The sequence below is a fragment of the Rhinatrema bivittatum genome, chromosome 9, assembly GCF_901001135.1.
Source record: "Rhinatrema bivittatum chromosome 9, aRhiBiv1.1, whole genome shotgun sequence".
NCBI classification, from domain to species: domain Eukaryota; kingdom Metazoa; phylum Chordata; class Amphibia; order Gymnophiona; family Rhinatrematidae; genus Rhinatrema; species Rhinatrema bivittatum.
In genome coordinates this window covers 236,576,295-236,595,158 of record NC_042623.1, presented here as the reverse complement: position 1 = coordinate 236,595,158, position 18,864 = coordinate 236,576,295, and the positions used below count along the sequence as shown (strand labels likewise).

Below are 18,864 nucleotides of genomic sequence, written 5' to 3'. Positions count from 1 at the left end.
GTTCTGGGGTTGCCTTGGCTACAGTTACACCAACCCCAATTTGACTGGGCTTCCATGGACCTTTCACGCTGGGGCCCTGAATGTCGTGAGAAATGCCTTAAGGAGGTTTCATCTACAAATTGCATGACTACGACTCCAGCGGTGCCAGGACTGCCACTTGAATACACATCCTTTGGGGATGTATTTTCTAAAGAAGCAGCTGATATTCTTCCTCCACATAGATCTTATGACTATGCAATTAAGCTAAAGCCCAATTCAGAACCTCCAAAAGGAAGAATATATCCTCTCTCAGCCCTGGAGAACAAAGCTATGTCTGAGTACAATAAAGAAAATCTCCAGAAAGGGTTTATTCGACCATCTAAGTCGCCAGCTGGCGCAGGCTTTTTTCTTTGTGGGGAAGAAGGACGGTGCCCTACGTCCATGTATCGATTATCGAGGTCTAAATGGAATCACGATCAAAGACCGTTACCCCTTGCCGTTAATCTCAGAGCTGTTTGATAAGCTGCAAGGGGCCAAGATATTTTCTAAGCTTGACTTGAAAGGGGCCTATAACCTCATCCGCATTCGTAGTGGAAATGAATGGAAAACGGCCTTCAACACGCGAGACGGCCATTTCGAGTATCTTGTAATGCTGTTCGGGTTGTGCAAGGCACCTGCTACATTCCAAAATATGATGAATGATATCCTGCCAGACCTGTTATACAAGAACACGGTGGTCTACCTGGATGACATACTAATCTTCTCTAAGGACTTGCAGACCCACATTGCAGATGTCAGACAGGTACTTTCTCGTCTCCGCGAATATCGATTGTTCGCTAAACTTTCGAAATGTGAATTTCACAAAGACTCAGTGCCTTTTTTAGGCTACATTGTGTCTAAGGAGGGTTTTCGAATGGACCCTCACAAACTTGAGAATTGGTCTCAACCCACCAGCCTGAAGACCTTGAGGAGAATTCTGGGATTCACCAATTATTATCGCAGTTTCATTAGGAACTATTCTTCCTTGACTATACCCTTGACTGCGATGACTCGTAAGGGTGCCAACGCCTCAAAATGGTCAGCAGAGGCCATTTCCGCATTCGAAAAATTGAAGACTGCCTTCTCCACTGAACCATGGTTGCGGCATCCAGACCGCCCCTACACTCACATCTGAAGTTGATGCTTCAGATGTGAGTGTAGGGGCTGTGCTGAGCCAAACAGGAGACTCGAAAACCTTATATCCCTGTTCGTTCTTCCCACGAAGATTTTCTCCAGCAGAGAAAAATTACGGGATTGGTGATAAGGAGCTATTGGCTATAAAGCTCGCATTCGAGGAGTGGCGGCCTTGGCTCGAAGGCACTCAACATCAAATAACTGTATTCACGGATCATAAAAACCTTGAGTATCTCCGCCACGCACAACGTCTGAATTACAGACAGGCCAGATGGTCCCTCTTTTTCAATCGTTTTGATTTTGTGCTCAAATACCGCCCTGGAGACAGAAATACCAGAGCAGACGTACTGTCTTGCTCTTTTCTTTCGGAAGTCGTACCTCAGGAACCACAGCACATAATAGATCCGAAGAGGATAATTTTAGCAACCAGCCAGTCCGTTTCCACCGGTGATGCTGCCAACTCTCATTCCGCTACATCGGTTGGAGAGTCATCTTTAGAAGTGGATTTTGGACATTCTCTTCCATCACCACTTCCACTGAATCCCTCAGTGACGGCTACAGGAGCTCCACCCCTTACTACTGATATCTATAATGAAACTTGGCAAGACTCTTCCGAATCTCAAACCTTTGCTGAAAACGAAGTCGAACTCAAGATTAAAGAGATTTTGGATGTTCGTAACAGAGGCAAGGATTTTGAATACCTTTTGGTTTGGGAAGGCTTTGGTCCCGATTTGATCACTTGGGAGCCTCAGACCAATATCCTGGATAAAGAGATGCTTCATCGATTCCACCTCATGCATCCTTTAAAGCCTAAGCCGGGTACCCGAAGAGATCGCCCTTTGAAGGGGGGTACTGTTGCGTTCGTGCCTGCTCTTCGCCCTCGCTCCACCCTCTCTACTTGTGTGGCGACTCCCTCCAGGTCTGAGGGACAGCTTGCGGCCGCGGCATCTCCCTGCCACATTTCTATGGAATCCCCGGGTTGGCCTGACGCTGCAGATCTGCCATGTTCCTGATGACGTAAGGGCGCACGCTCCAGATTTTGTACCGGCAAGGGTGAGAACCTCGGGGGCGTCTCCTCATTGTGACGTCATCCGCTTCCACCTTAAAAGGCCTTTGCTTGCAATTACGAGTCGAGTTAGCAAGGACTCGAATCATACCCTTCTCAGTTACGATTCGCCCAAGCTACTCTGCCTTCTTGTTCTTACCAAGGGGTACCCGCTCCTCGGGGGCCTCGCTCTCTCTTCTTGATTTCAGATTGCTAAGACGGGAACCGGGACTCGTTCCTCGAGGGCCTATGTCCCTGAATGCTCAGAAGACTCCTTACTGCCTGGAAGCGATCGCAGACGTGAACACTGTGAGTTCTATTACAGAAAGGAACTGGTACTCCTCGAGGGCCTATGTTCCTAATCTCTGAAGACTCTCTTCTGTCTAAGACGTTATCGCAGGTACGGAGATTGTGAGTTCTTATTCCAGACTGCATATAGGAACCAGTACTCGCCTACGGCTCCTGTTCCTGAATATACTGTTGTATAGAAGACATTACAGAGATCTACGATTGTGAGTGTATCATCTACTACTGATTATGTATCCAGCATACCCTGTCTACTCACTACCTATAGTCTCTCTCTACAGCTCAGCAACCCAGAGATCGCTATTCCAGTATCTGAAGGACTTCAGCCCTGTCGGGTACATCAGCTCACTACTACCACCTCTGGTGGTTCTACTTCCGGTCTAATAAAGAACTATCTGTGTTGTCGCCATACTTCAGCCTAGCCAGTGGTCCCTCTCAGGATATTCTCCTGGGGGCACTGTCACCTGACATCGGCCCAAGGATCACTAATTTACATTAAGTGTTTATTCCTTACACTGCTGAGCGGTATCACACAGATGGCCACGTTGTGGGAGCCAACCCACAACAGATCATTAACTCTGCCTACGGAGTATTACAAACTGCTAGCTCCTCCCCTTGGGGGAGCAGCATTGAACACTTTCCCACACTATCAGTTCTGTCTTTTTGACATTTAATGCCAATTTATTGGAACTCATCCAGTCTCTAATTACTGTTAAGCCCTTGGCCATTGAGGCTAATGGATTTGCCATAGTTGCTGAAATCAAAATGAAAAATTGATTCTTCCACACATAGATTAAATTCAATGCCCAGATGTACATATAAGCTAAATAGCATGGTTGATAAGGCCAAACCCTGGCGTATGCCAGTTGTGACAAGGTACAGATGTGGACCCATCTGTAACCTGTTCAGACAGTGTTCTGTCAGAAAAAAGGTGAACCACTTCAATATCAGAGATGTGACATCCTTAAATGATTCAAATGAAATAGCAAAATGGTTGAAAGTATCAAATGTGGTAGAAACATCAAGCAGCACAAAAAAGAACTTTACTGCTGTGTATGCACAGAACTGCAGCTGTGATGCTCATGATTCATATCAGAAAAAGAAACATTGCCAGCAGGGAGATCTGTCAACCAGACAAAAGAGACTAATGATGCCAAAACCCCAGGTGTCTGGTGGGGCTGAAACTCAGAAAGAAGAGAGATAGCCTGTGGGAACAGGAAAGATACTAATGTTGGGGAAATAGTGGGTTAAGACGAAAAGAAACAGATCCAGCTGTTATAATGTGCTGCGATAAGAGGAAGCTGGTAAACAAAGACATTTTCTATATAAGCAGCTAATGTGCAAGCAGAGAACTGAAGGAGCTCAGACAGTGACTGTTAGGTCATTTGTCTCTCCTTTCCGATATTCTGTCTTATTTTGCATACCAATAAATGTTTCTGACCTGACCGCTACCATTTGTTTATCTGTAAACACAGAGATAAGCACTGTAAGAAGACTTCATTCTGATGACCCCTACATGATTCCCAGGCAATTGTTTTCCTCCGCAGGACAAAGACATACAGAGTAGCCTCTGCAGTGATGTCTGAGAAGAATTTGTGACAGTAAGTGAAGTCGAACAAATCAAATTCCATAAGAACAGGAGGTTGTAAGTATAAAATCTATTTCTATTGTACAGTTTAGTTTAGTTTTTTCTGTTGTGGGGGTGCCCACTGAGTTACGGATAATGCTTTTTGTTGATATGTTATAGTCAGTATGCCTGATTCTGCTTTAATGTTGCCTGTAGATGAAGACTGTGCAGCATTTCCTTTAAACAAAAAGATTTTACTGGAGCACAACAAAAAATGGTTTAAAACAGCAATTTAAAGAATTTTCTAACACTAGGACAAAATTCTGATTTGATTTTTGAAATGTTATTTGCCTTTTCCAGCAAAGGTTGGTAAGTGTCAGTAACTGTTTGAAATTGGGTCTTATGTTTATGTCTGATTGCTGCTATGTTGTAAGCGAGTTACTGCTACTATCCAAATCCAAATCGAGCCCAGTCTCGATTTACACTTGCCCTGGACATACACAAATGTGTAGGGATTCAGAATTGGTCATAGGGGAACACAGGGGTTTCTCTGAGATTATTGATGATTCTGTTGCTGTAAAAGCAATTGCTAATACTGAAATTTTAGAATTTGAAAGGACACAGGGAGTTTGCAGATAAGAGGAACAGAACTAGCAAAAAGGAGGGGAAACAGGGGATATGTAAAACTGAAAGGGTTTCTCATACGCAAATACAAATGGAGGAGAAAACTTGTTTAAATGACTTGATTTTTCTATTTAAAAACAGACTAATGGGGAATTAAAGATGTGGAGAAATGAATGCGATCTGAAACTTATTAAAGTGACAGCAGAGAATGTATACCTCTTTTAATGGCTAGCATTGAATTTCTACAGAAACTAAAAGAAAATTATTCCTTACCTACTAATTTTTGTTCCTGTAGTACCAAGGATCAGTCCAGACGGTGGGTTATGTCCCCCGTCCAGCAGATGGAGTCAGAGCAAACTTCGGAGGGTGCTGGCATATAAGCTGGTGCACCCTCCCCAGATCCTCAGTATCGAGAATATCAAAGCCAAGACAGAGAACCGTCAAGATAGAGGAGGATGGATCAAGCATATCCCCAACTGAAACTGCAGAGATCTAACAGTGCAACTTGCAAAGAGAACTGTCGAACAGAGATAGGCAAAGAACTACAAGCAGAACAGGGGGCGGACAAAACAAGACCCGCCCCAACAAACAGAACAGTCGGACAGAAGAGACCACACGAGCAGGGGTACCCCTAAGTCCCAACAAGACCAGGGTGGGCGTCTGGACTGATCCTTGGTACTACAGGAACGAAAATTAGCAGGTAAGGAATAACTTTCTTTTCCCTGTACATACCAGGATCAGTCCAGACGGTGGGATGTACCAAAGCTTCCCTAAACCGGGTGGGTCCCTGAGAACCCTACTCGAATTACCCTGTCACCAAAAGAGCCTGAGTCAGAGACCGGCAAGTGAAGCCGATAATGTCTGGAGAACATGTGCAGGGATTTCCAAGTTGCTGCCCGACAAATTTCCTGAGATGAGACGTACTGAGATTCCGCCCAGGACGTGGCCTGGGCGCGTAGGGAATGAGCCTTGACACCTGCCGGGGGATCCCGACCGGCGCCGATGTACGCAGATACCACTGCTTCCTTGAGCCATCTCACTATCGTGGTCTTCGAAGCTTGATGGCCTTTTCTGTTCCCGGACCAGAGGACGAAGAGATGGTCAGATACCCAGAAGTCGTTGGTCACCTCCAGGTAATGGAGTAGGATGCGTTTTACGTCCAGACGCCGGAGAGTCCTGGGGGCATCCGCTGGGAAGGACGGGAGCTCCACCGTCTGATTCAAGTGGAACGCTGAGACCACCTTGGGTAGGAACGAAGGAACCGTCCGCAAAGAGACCCCCGAGTCAGTGAAACGCAGAAAGGGCTCCCTACAAGAGAGAGCCTGAAGCTCAGAGATGGGCCGTGCCGAGCCTATGGCCACCAAGAAGACCGCTTTCAGAGTGAGGTCCTTGAGTGAGGCCTGGCGCAGAGGTTCGAAGGGAGGCCCCGAGAGAACCCGAAGGACCAGGTTGAGATTCCAGGAGGGATAAGGATTCAGCACCGGAGGCCGCAAGTGCTTAACCCCCTTGAGAAACCTCGTAATGTCCGGATGAGATGAGAGGTCTGGCCTTCCCACGGTGCGAGCTAACGAGGCCAAGCAGAGACTTGCACCCGCAGGGAATTGTAGGCGAGTCCTTTCTCGAGGCCGTCCTGGAGAAAAGCCAGGATTTGATGAACCGAAGCCGTGGCCGCATAAGAACCATGTTCGGAGCACCAGACCTCGAACACCTTCCAGACCCGCACATAAGCGACCGACGTCGAGGACTTACGCGCCTTGAGGAGTGTGCCTACAACTGGGACAGCGTAGCCCTTGCGCAGGAGACTCCGCCTTTCAAAAACCAGGCCGCAAGACAGAAGTGTTCTGCTTGGTCGGAAAATACCGGCCCCTGACGAAGAAGTCGAGGCAGATGGGAGAGTCATAGGGGACCGTCCACCACAATGTTGAGCAGGTCTGCAAACCACGGGCGACGCGGCCACTCCGGAGCCACGAGGATGACTGTCCCTTGATGGATCTCTATTCTCCTTAGAACCTTGCTCACCAGAGGCCACGGGGGAAAGACATAGAGGAGGAGCCGGGACGGCCAGGGAAGCACCAGGGCATCCACCCCTTCTGCGCCGTGCTCCCTCCTTCGACTCAAGAACCGAGGGGCCTTGGCATTGGAGAACATTGCCATGAGATCCATCGAGGGTGTCCCCCAACGCCAGGTGATGAGAAGCATCGCCTCATCGGAGAGGGCCCATTCTCCGGGGTCAGCGTCTGCCGACTCAAGTAGTCCGCTTGGATGTTGTCCACCCCGGCGATGTGCGAGGCAGCTAGACGTTTGAGGAAGTGCTCCGCCCAAGCCATCAGACGGGCGGCTTCGAGGGCCACCTAGCGGCTTCTGGTGCCGCCCTGACGGTTGATGTAGGCCACTGTGGTCGCATTGTCTGAGAGGACTCGTACCGCCCGGTGTCTTAGCAGGGGGAGAAAATGGACGAGTGCCAGACGCACCGCTCTGGTCTCCAGGCGATTGATCGGCCAAGGTTGCTTGTTCCTTTGTCCACTGTCCCTGTGCCGAACTCTGTTGACAAACTGCTCCCCAGCCAGTCAGACTGGCATCGGTAGTGACCACCACCCAATCCGGTATCTCCAGAGGGCAGCCTTGAGCCAGGTTCCGTGGGTCTAGCCACCACCGCAAACTGTTCCTGGCGGTCGAGGGGAGAGGGAGGACAGCCTGGTAGTCCCGAGACACGGGTTTCCACCGCGAGAGCAGAGCCGCCTGCAGGGGCCTCAGGTGAGCGAACGCCCACGGTACCAAGTCTATTGCAAAGGCCATGGATCCCAGGATTTGGAGATAATCCCATGCCGTGTGTTCCGGAAGAGACGCAAAACGAAGGATCTGCTCCCGAAGTGATTGGGCTTTGTCTGGACATGGGAAGACTTTGCCCTGAGCAGTATCGAAGCGGGCTCCCAGGAAGTCCAGGCACTGGGCGGGTCGGAGACTGCTCTTGCTGAAATTTACCACCCAGCCGTGAGACTGAAGGAAGCGAACCACTCTGTCGACTGCCGCCTGCCCCTGTGAGAGGGTCTTCGCCCGGATGAGCCAGTCATCCAGGTAAGGATGGACCAGGATCCCCTCTCGCCTTAACGCGGCCGCCACTACCACCATGACCTTGGTGAAAGTTCTGGGGGCGGTCGCCAGGCCGAAGGGCAAGGCCTGGAACTGAAAGTGTTGGCTCAAAATCTTGAAGCGAAGGAACTTCCAATGAGCTGCTAGGATCGGAATGTGCAGATAGGCCTCTGTCAGATCCAAAGAGGCGAGGAACTCCCCCTGGTGAACCGCCGCAATGACTGAGCGATGGGTCTCCATGCGGAAGCGGGATATCCGGAGCACCTTGTTTACTTCCTTGAGGTCTAGGATGGGGCGAAACGTGCCATCCTTCTTGGGAACCACGAAGTAAATTGAATAGTGTCCCAAGCCCGCCTCTCCGGAGGGGACTGGCGATTTGGCTCCGAGGTCCAGAAGTCTGACCAGAGTCTGCCGCACCCCCAGACGCTTGGGACTTGACCCGCAGGGCGAGAAGATGAACCTGTCTCTTGGGAGACGTACAAACTCCAATGCGTAGCCGTGCCTTAGGATTTCCAGGACCCACTGATCCATGGTGATGTTGACCCACTCCTCGTAGAAAAGAGAGATGCGACCTCCGATCCGGGGTAGCGAGGAGTGGGCTGGCCTGGCATCATTGGGGAGGCTTGCCAGAGGTTCCCTGCATCGAGGCGTCCCTAGGAGATCTGCGGCCACGAAAGGGCCGCGGCCACGACTGAGACCTGGACGAGGGTGTCCTGGGACCCTGTTGCCTGGTGCCCCTATATCGACGTTGGGTGCGGGAACGATTCCTGGAGGAAGAGGACGGACGATATGATCGCTGGCGGTCCTCGGGCAGCCGGTGTACCGCATTTTCTCCTAGCGATTTGATGATCTGGTCCAGATCTTTGCCGAATAGAAACCTGCCCTTGAAAGGTAGGGCACCCAGACTTGATTTGGACGAGGCATCCGCCGCCCAGTTGCGGAGCCACAGGAGGCGTCTGGCAGAGACCGCAGACACCATGGTCCTTGCTAGGACACGCAGCAGGTCATGGAGGGCATCAGCCCCATAAGCAATGACGGCTTCCAGCCGATCCGCTTGGGCCGCCTCATCCGGTGGCAATTGTTGAGAGGTGAGAAGCTGCTGCACCCACCGGAGACCAGCCCTCTGTGTGAGGGAGCCGCAGATGGCTGCGCGGACTCCCAGTGCTGATACCTCAAAGATCTTCTTGAGGCACACTTTTAGCTTCCTGTCCTGGAGGTCACGGAGAGCCGTGCCCCCCGTGACCGGGATCGTAGTTCGCTTCGTGACCGCGGAGACCGCCGATTCAACCTTGGGGACCTTGAGGAGATCCAGAAAGTCTCCTGGGAGTGGATAGAGCTTGTCCATAGCCCTGCCGACCAGGAAGGAAGCCTCCGGGGTGTCCCACTCTCTCACCAGGAGCTGCAGAAAGGAATCATGGATTGGGAAGGTCCGAGCCAAGGGACGCAGGCCCGCCAAGACCGGGTCCCCCTTTTTGCTGGAAGAGGCGACGGTGGGAGCCGGAGGACCTGGTGGCTCGACGGGAGGATCGAGGTCCAATTCCTGAAGGACATGAGGGATAAGGTCCACCAGTTCCTCCTTACGAAAGATCCAGAGGACACACGGATCGTCGCATTCCAGATGAGCTGCCAAGAGCGTGTCATCATCCACCTTCGACGCCGGGTCTCCCCCTGGGTCCGGCAAAGGCGCCCCCCCCAGGGGAAGAGCCAAGAGCACCCTGGGGCCCCACCGCGTTCCCAGGAACTGCGACCGCTGCGCCCGCCAGCCGGGGGACCTTAGAGGGTGGAGGATCCGAAGCTGGGCCCCCCGGCTGCTGCATACTCTGCAAGTAGGCCTTGTGCATGAGCACCACAAAATCGGCCGAAAACGCGGACGGCAGTGGGGGGGGAGGGGGTCCCTAGGGGGCTCTGAGGTAGATAGTGGAGGGCCTGGGTCCTGAATAGGTGGCGATAGTGGCGAGAAATCTTTCTGCGCTCCTTCTGTGTCGGAGCAAACGCTGCCTTCCAGCTCCAAAATGGCCGCCGCTCCCGCCAAAGGAAGGGGCGGGGCTGTCCCCCGAGGCCCGTGGCACTCCGACGAGTGCGGCGGGGAAGTTGCCTGAGGCGCGGGGCTGGTCTCCCCACCAGGGAGACACCTGCTGCAGAGCCTCCCCCGCGATCCTCCCGACCCCGGGCCGCTGCAGGAGGAACATCGGGAGCACTGCATAGCGCGGGCCCGGGGGGGTGGATCAACAGCGCGGGAAACACCGGAGCTGGGAAACGCCGCGGGAGGAGCAGACGTGGCGCACCGTCGCTCAACTCTGGGCCCCCCCCCACAAGAGCTGCAGGGGAATGTTACCTCCCTGCCGTGTCGGCCCCGGGGAATGTAGCATCACGTGGCTGAGGGGGAGAACTAAACCGCGGCTAGGCGGGGGGGGGGGGAGGGGCTGGCGCCACCAGCATCCACCCCCTGCTTCACAGAGGAAGAAGAAAAACCCTGTGCTGCGAAAGAAAAAGAAAGAGACAGCCAAATGGGAGACTTACCCCTGGGCAAGACAGGAGAAAGAAGAGAGAAGTCTGAGAGAACAGTCCTGCTGGCAAGAAACAGGGGCTGCAAGGAGCCCAGCCAGAGATCACAGACTGATCTCACTTTTTTTTTTTTTAAACTAAAACAGGGTCTGCTTGATCCAACCTGAGGAAAAGAAAGAAGAATATGTGGAGAAGATCCACCTGACAGGGGAAGCACAGGGTTCCCCTACTCACATCTGCAGTCAGAGAGATACTGAGGATCTGGGGAGGGTGCACCAACTTATATGCCAGCACCTCCGAAGTTTGCTCTGACTCCATCTGCTGGATGGGGGACATAACCCACCGTCTGGACTGATCCTGGTACGTACAGGGAATAATGTATGGTTTCTTTAAACACTGGGTAAATAAATACTTGTATGTGAGTTAGATAAGAAATGGCTCTGATCAGGAAACAGAGAGAGAGAGAGAGCAGCTGTCTCGTCTATTTTCCCTGAATATAATGCATGTTTATTTTACACTTTGTTTTTATTTCTATTTTAAGCAGAATTATCTATTAGTTTGTATGTCTGGTAATGAAATGCCTTTACAGTTGACATCCCACTACAAAAGAAAAAAAATTGCATCCTTCTGGTCCTGAATCAACAGACCGGAATGCTTGTAGGGTCTGCATGCCTGTTTGTCATCTGGAATGAATTCACAAGCAAGTAGAGATACAAAAGATCATCTATGCTGCATATTCCTGTTTCATCTCTATTTCTTGGACTACTTTTATGAACATTCTATACAGAAATCTTTTGGTTTGATTGTTTTAATTTTGCTTTATATTACATTTTTCATGCTTAATATTAGAATCAATCACAAATATAACATGAATTATGGTTACATACATACACGCAGTAAGCGCGCCACTCTAGCAGAAACAATTACACAGGATCCTTTAACCCTGACCGAAAGAGATAGCCTTATTGCAGCTACAGTATTTATATTTGGTGCTGGCCAGATTGGCAATGAGTATTTTGCGCTTACAAGCTATTGCTGAAATCTTTAAAAACATTACGGTTGCCACATTACGCCACACTGCCACTCAATTATATGAAATCACTGCTACTACCTTGTAGGTCTACCATCTTGCCCTTGATCTACTGTTAGCATCTCAGGGAGGTCTTTGCCATGTTCTTCAAAGCTCCTATGATAAACAATGTTGTGTTGAAATTACCGATTGCACCCCCATTATTTTTAATCTGCTACCGTATTCTTCTTCTCTCAGCTAACTAGGCAGCTTGAGTATTCCTTCCATTAATGTTTTCGGAAGACAAGTACCTAAACTGGGATTCTAGTTTAAATTAGGGTGGTGATAGCATTATGTATCTTTCCTACTATTCTTCGGATGCCCATAAAGTTCTCTCTCTGAGTGCCTCCATGATATGATCTCTCTTATATCACCCACTTCTGTCACACCTTGCATGTTTATGACCCTTGCTGTCCTTACCTGAGCAAGGGTCACGGGGGAAATATACATCTGCAGAGCAAGAGACAGCTCTAGCAGAGATAATATCTATGCTCAGAACTGCAGCTATGGTGTTCATGTTTCATATCAGAAAAAGAAACTTTGCCAGCAGGGAGATCTGACAACCAGACAAAAGAGACTCTTGACAAGAGACTCATGATGCTGAAACCACAGGCACTTGGTGGAGCTGAAACTCAGATAGAAGAGAGATAGCCTGTGAGAACAGGAAAGATACTGTTGGGGCAATAGTTGGCTAAGATGAAAAGAAACAGATCCATCATGATGTGCTGAGGTAAGAAAAAGCTGGTAAACAAAGAAATTTTGTATATAAGCAGCTAATGTGCAAGCAGAGAACTGAAGGAGCTCCGATAGTGACTGTCAGGTCATTTGTCTCGCCTTCCCGATACTTTGTCTTATTTTGCATACCAATAAATGCATTTAACCTGACCGAGTACCGTTTGCTTTTCTGTAAACATGGGGATAATCACTGTAAGAAGCCTTCACTGCCCATGTCAAAGCCGCTGCGATACACATTACAACTAAGAACATAAGAACATAAGAAATTGCCATGCTGGGTCAGACCAAGGGTCCATCAAGCCCAGCATCCTGTTTCCAACAGAGGCCAAACCAGGCCACAAGAACCTGGCAATTACCCAAACACTAAGAAGATCCCATGCTACTGATGCAATTAATAACAGTGGCTATTCCCTAAGTAAGCTTGATTAATAGCCGTTAATGGACTTCTCCTCCAAGAACATATCCAAACCTTTTTTGAACCCAGCTACACTAACTGCACCAACCACATCCTCTGGCAACAAATTCCAGAGCTCTACTGTGCGTTGAGTGAAAAATAATTTTCTCCGATTAGTCTTAAATGTGCTACTTGCTAATTTCATGGAATGCCCCCTCGTCCTGCCCCTGAATTGTGTGGTCTTACCATGGAGCGATATAGAGGCATTATAACATTTTCCGTTTTATTAACCATTCCCTTCCTAATAATTCCTAACATTCTGTTTGCTTTTTTGACTGCTGCAGCACACTGAGCTGACAATTTTAAAGTATTATCCACTATGATGCCTAGATCTTTTTCCTGGGTGGTAGCTCCTAATATGGAACCTAACATCGTGTAACTACAGCAAGGGTTATTTTTCCCTATATGCAACACCTTGCACTTGTCCACATTAAATTTCATCTGCCATTTGGATGCCCAATCTTCCAGTCTTGCAAGGTCCTCCTGTAATGTATCACAGTCCGCTTGTGATTTAACTACTCTGAATAATTTTGTATCATCCGCAAATTTGATAACCTCACTCATCGTATTCCTTTCCAGATCATTTATATATATATATATATTGAAAAGCACCGGTTCAAGTACAGATCCCTGAGGCACTCCACTATTTACCCTTTTCTACTGAGAAAATTGACCATTTAATCCTACTCTGTTTCCTGTCTTTTAACCAGTTTGTAATCCACGAAAGGACATTGCCTCCTACCCCATGACTTTTTAGTTTTCTTAGAAGCCTCTCATGAGGGACTTTGTCAAACGCCTTCTGAAAATCCAAATATACATCTACCGGTTCACCTTTATCCACATGTTTATTAACCCCTTCAAAAAAATGAAGCAGATTTGTTAGGCAAGACTTCCCTTGGGTAAATCCATGTTGACTGTGTTCCATTAAATCATGTCTTTCTATATGCTCTATGATTTTGATCTTGAGAATAGCAGTCTTCAGGAAACAATGGATAGTCTTCAGGTATAACTGGATAACAACGACTTGGTATTATGAGCAGAGCAAAAGCCAAACTGACTTGGAGCCAAATATGTTATTAGGAATTCTTGAAGTTGTCTTAACAAAATCCCTTATATCACTTTTGATAGAAAAGGAAGAGAACACACTGGACAATAACTGGCAATAACTGAAGAATCTAAATTGGGAGGGGGTGTATGGATGCTTTTTCAGTTGTGGGAAGGGGGGAGGTAGCCTTCCTTCAGAGAGGCATTCATTCGATGAGTGACAAATATGACCATATCTCCCCGCCCACTCCCAAAAAAAGGCTCTTCAGCAGTGTGACAGAGCAAGAGTTCAGACGACAATAGGAATTAGTTAATGAAGCCATGACCTAAATAATCTCATCAGTGGTTACTGGCAAGAAATTTTCCCATTTTTTGACCCCCTCTTGTGGCAAAGAATCAAGAAGCTTAATATCATTAGAGAAGAGACCTTCAATCTCAGAAATTTTAGCTTTCAAAAAGAAAATATAACTTGCAAAATCATTGCAACTAATAGAAGAGTGAATGATATAAATCTGTCTCTGTATTAGCCTTTAAAAATGTAACTGAAAAAGTTCCTGGGGGCAGTGAGCTAACAAAAAATAGAGACTCTTTGATTTTACAACCATTGCCTTGTAATCCTCAAGATTCACATTATAGGCATCTAAATCCATCATATCATGGGATTTTTTTGCCCTTGGTGCTTGGCGCAATGTTATTTGGGTTTTAGAAAGTCTGTTAAGACATGTCTGTTTTCATAGGCTTTTGATTAATTTTGAATGCCATTTCCATAATGTTTATTTTAGCTCATTTGATTATTCCTGAGTTTCTGTGTTGTTTTGTTGCTAACATACTGCTGTTTATATGTTTTGGCATTATACTCTTGCTTTATGCTTTTATTGCTGATACACCTTTTTGGCAATTCTTCTTTTATTTATTATTGGTATCCCTTTTAGGTTGCCTTTGTTTTTACTTCATTTTTTGTTTTTACTTTTATTTATTACTGCTGTTTTACTTTGCCATTGTTTACTGTATTATGAGTTGTACCTCGCTAGGAGTACTTTTGCATACTGGTGATTAATCAGTTTAATAAATGAAATGAATAATAATAATAATAATAATCCTCTGATATGAAGACTGCATGTGAATCCTATGAAGGTGATTTTCAAAGAAGTTACATGTGTAAATGTTTCATACTATTGTAGCAATTTTCAAAAGAAATTTATGCTTGTAAAATGCCCTTCCACATGAATATCCTATGGACAATTCAATGGCATTCATTGTAACAATTTTCAAAAACCCACTTACAGGGGTAAAGTACACTTACATGAATAAAACCCAGTTTTAAGCATGTAAATGCATTTTTTAAATCAAGCCCAATGTTTTTGTTTCATTATTTGAAAAACATAATCAAACAAACATGAAAAGTAAAGAAAATAGGATATGAATCTCACTTACTTGTCTGGGAAACAGATCTGGGCACGTGTCTTGTGGTTCTGCTGCTGTCACATTCAGTCTGGGCCAATACAGAATTCTGAAACGCCTCTGCGACAGGAAAGAGATTGGAGTCTTTTACTTCACGTTCTACACTGTAAGGAGTAAACCTTGAACAGAAAGTTTTACAGAACAGCCAGTCTCTTCCATGTGTCTATACTGTATGGCAACCGAGTGAGACCTGAGAAACTGGGACATTCAAACATGGTTTGATGCCACCAGGGAAATCACACGAGCAGAAAGAAGACAACCGAGGAGGAGTTTGACCGCCACCGCAAACTTCAGAGAAATGAAGTTAGGAATAGCATTCATTTTCTCCAGAGGTTTCTGGAATAAACACTTTTCAATTGCATAGAACACTTTATTAACCAATTAGGGAGCCCTCACCCAAAGATTATTTTTCTCAAATATGATCAATTATTGAGAATATTATCAATTGTTTTAACCACAGAAATGGCTTGTTATAAAAACTGATTGCCCGATATGTGAGTAACTGTATAAATGTAAATTTACCTGGATTGAGCAGAGGTGTCCCTGGGGGAGAAGCTGAGGAGGGATTTGCACTTACGCATATAGGGGCGGATTTTAAAAGGGTTACGCGTGTATATTACGCGCGTATCCGCGAAAACCTGCTCCTGCGCGTGCCGAGCCTATTTTGCATAGGCCCGGCGACATGCGCAAGCCCTGGGAAGTGCATATGTCCCGGGGCTTGAAAAAGGGGCGGGGAGTGGGCGTGGAGGGGTGGTCCGGGGGCGGGGCTGGAGCCTCCAAGCACAGCGGCCATTTGCTGCTGTGCCTGGGATCGCAGGCCAGCCATCGGCCGGCACACGCAACCTACTCCTGCCCGGAGGCAGGCGCAACTTATAAGATAAAGGTAAGGGGGGGGTAGGTAGGGCTGGGGGGCGGGTTAGGTAAGGGAAGGGAGGGGAAGGGACAGTGTGGGTGCAGAAGGAAAGTTCCTTCCGAGGCCGCTCCGATTTCGGAGTGGCCTCAGAGGGAACGGAAGAAGGCTGCACAGCTCGGCGCGCGCAAGTTGCACAATTGTGCACCCCCTTGCGCACGCCGACCCTGGATTTTATAACGCGCGTGGCTGCGTGTGCATGTTATAAAATCGGGCGTACATTTGTGTGCGCCGGGTTGCACGCAGAAATGTACGCCTGTGCGTACCTCTTAAAATCTGGACCATAATTTGGGATTTTCAAAAGTCCGTGCGTCAATTTTCCCGAGTTTCTCCACTGATTTTTGCAGTATAGTGTGTGTATGGGTAATTTTGGTGGAGTAATTTTCAAAGCAAATTATGCTTTAAGGTGAATTTTAAAAGCACAGCGCACGCATCATTTAGGGGATTTGTGAACAAGTTGGGCTTACGTTGCTGACTCTATTTAAAAAGCTGCCTACATGCGTGCTTATCTCCCGCTGCGCGCACAGCTCACTCAGAACCAAAACGGGAGTGTGGTGTGGGCGGGGGGGGTGGGGCATGGGCATTTCAGGGCCTGGCCAAGAGATGCGCGTGTAAATACTTCCGCACCCTGGCACGTGCTGAGGTCCCCTGCCGCGTTAAGTTTACTTTTGCTATGGAGGAAGTGTAAGTTTAAAAATAAAAAAAGAGCCATTTCTCAGGGGTTTAAAGGGTATGAGGTAACTCAGGGGAGTGCAGACTATCAAACCAGGGAGGGGTTTGGAGGACCTGGCGGTTAAGTGGGCAGACCGGTGGACGAACTGGTTAAACTGGCAATGGTGTGGACGCACGCCCCTTTTAAAATTCCCCGATGGCCAGGCTATTTTATAACATGCGTGCAAGTTATAAAATGGCCGCGCCCCTACACACATGCGCCAATATGCACCCACACACTGGTTTTAAAGTTACCATCCCTGTGTTTTATATCAGTTAGAAGAGAAGCAATATGCTAGTATGCTTAAATGACTTGAGAAATAAAAGGCATTATGTAGCCAAGTCTAATACCCCTGAAAACATGCAGCATGGAATTGCTTTTATTTTCAGATATTCCTAATAATTCTCGGGCATTACTTGAAATATATGCAGCTTGGTTTAATTGTGATCTGAACCTGTGATATTGAAGACAGCCAAACAACCTAATATTTAAAAACGGGAGCCGATGCAAGTTGAGCCAGAACAAAGGGAGACAGCAGCAAGCCATAAATAATAAAAGCACACAAAAAAAAGAAATGTAACACTGTCCTGTTCACAGACGAGAGAATGAGAAAGTAAGGGAGTGTCAAAACACAAGCACATGCAGCAAGCAAAAAGCTCCTGGATAGGGTTTCCAATACTCCTCCCAGGCTTTGGCCCTGTATATTAATCTTCCAACAACAAAAGACTCGAGAGCCTATGAATGGCACTCAAAGCGCCAGAATACGTGTTTCATGCAGGACATTAAAATCTGTACCTTCAAAACCCAAGGGGGTTGGGTCACTCTTTATTTCATGCCTCTTAGCTTTCATGGCAGGACCAAGCGGACCTATATGAAGTTTACAGATGCAGAGCAATTTACAAATCATACAGTTGCAACCCAGTCTTTGTTCTAATTTTACTGTATTTAAAAATGGCAATGTCTTTAAAATATCTAAAGTAAGTACAGAATGCATTAGGAACCCACAGCGTTGTATTAGGTCTAACATGGCTAATAATCAATCATCTACGAAATACCCTTTCATGTTATGATGATTACATTTCAAAGGCTCTGTATAGTTCTTTCACTCCTTTGTACTTTTCCTGCCTTGCCTTTTTTTCCATCAGGTACCTTTCAGCATGGGCTCATCTGGTGTGGTCACCTGCATTTCCTCCTCTCTCAGACACCACTACCATGTAAACGACAAACAATGAAACAACTTCCCGAGATGGAAAAAGCAGGTAGCAGTTCCTCCACGTGCCCTTCCACTGGCAGCTCAATGTAAGAGTGCAGCTGGATCGGCCCGAAAAAGACATATCATAAAGGACACCAGGTGAGCTGTGTGTGCTACTGGAGTGATACACCTAGCTCCAGCCAAAACACAGAAAGATAATATTACACTTCAATTTTCTTTACTTCTTCTGAATTTTATAAAACTTCTATTATAAATTAACTGAATTATAGGTATAATTGGAAGATGTATGACTGAACAGTAGCTAGGATTAGTGCTACGGCTCACAAATTTCAAACTTGTGGTAATTCAACCCCATTTTAATGCATTTTATGGTAAAAAAAATGCACAGGGTGGCAAACAAATCCAGAATACGAGGTCTAGTGGAGGAGCTGTCAACAGAACACAGCAGTAGGGCTGGCAGGGATCTCAGGCCTTGGCTACTGTGGTGGAAGTTAGGGGAGTGGGAGAAGAGGAGAGAGCAGAGTAAGGGAGAGGCATTGGAAAAGGAGAGTGTGGGGGAGAGGAAAGGAGAGGGGAATGAACATAGGCGAGTAAAGAGGGTGTGAGAAAATATGGGGTGGGGAAGAGTATGTCACTCACCCCATACACATCCCCACACTCCTTCCCTCCCCTCCCCCACAGTAATAAAAACACCCCCACCTGAAACTTCAGAAATACACATGCACACACATACCTTGTATTTATTGATTGATTGCTATTTATTTATATTTTGCCTTTTGTGACCTTTCGAAGCAGATTACAATCAGGTACTGTAGGGTAATCCCTATCACTAAGGGGTTTACAATCTAAAAGGATTATTTACTAAATAAAGGTTTTCTCCCCTTTTGTGTCTATGGGAAAAATGCTTAGTAAATAGAGCCCTAAGTTTGTCTCTGAAGCAATGGAAAGTGAAGTGACTTGCCCAGGACCACAAGGAG

At 47.2% G+C, this 18,864-nt stretch overlaps 1 protein-coding gene across 1 annotated transcript in view; it reads right to left on the bottom strand.

The window, feature by feature from the left end:
• Positions 1-18,864, bottom strand: part of MCF2L2 (MCF.2 cell line derived transforming sequence-like 2) — a 774,003-nt gene that overhangs the window by 33,200 nt on the left and 721,939 nt on the right. The window contains 2 exon segments of the mRNA XM_029615373.1: positions 15,026-15,112; positions 17,470-17,541. Of these exon segments, the coding sequence (XP_029471233.1) occupies positions 15,026-15,112; positions 17,470-17,541 (159 nt within the window).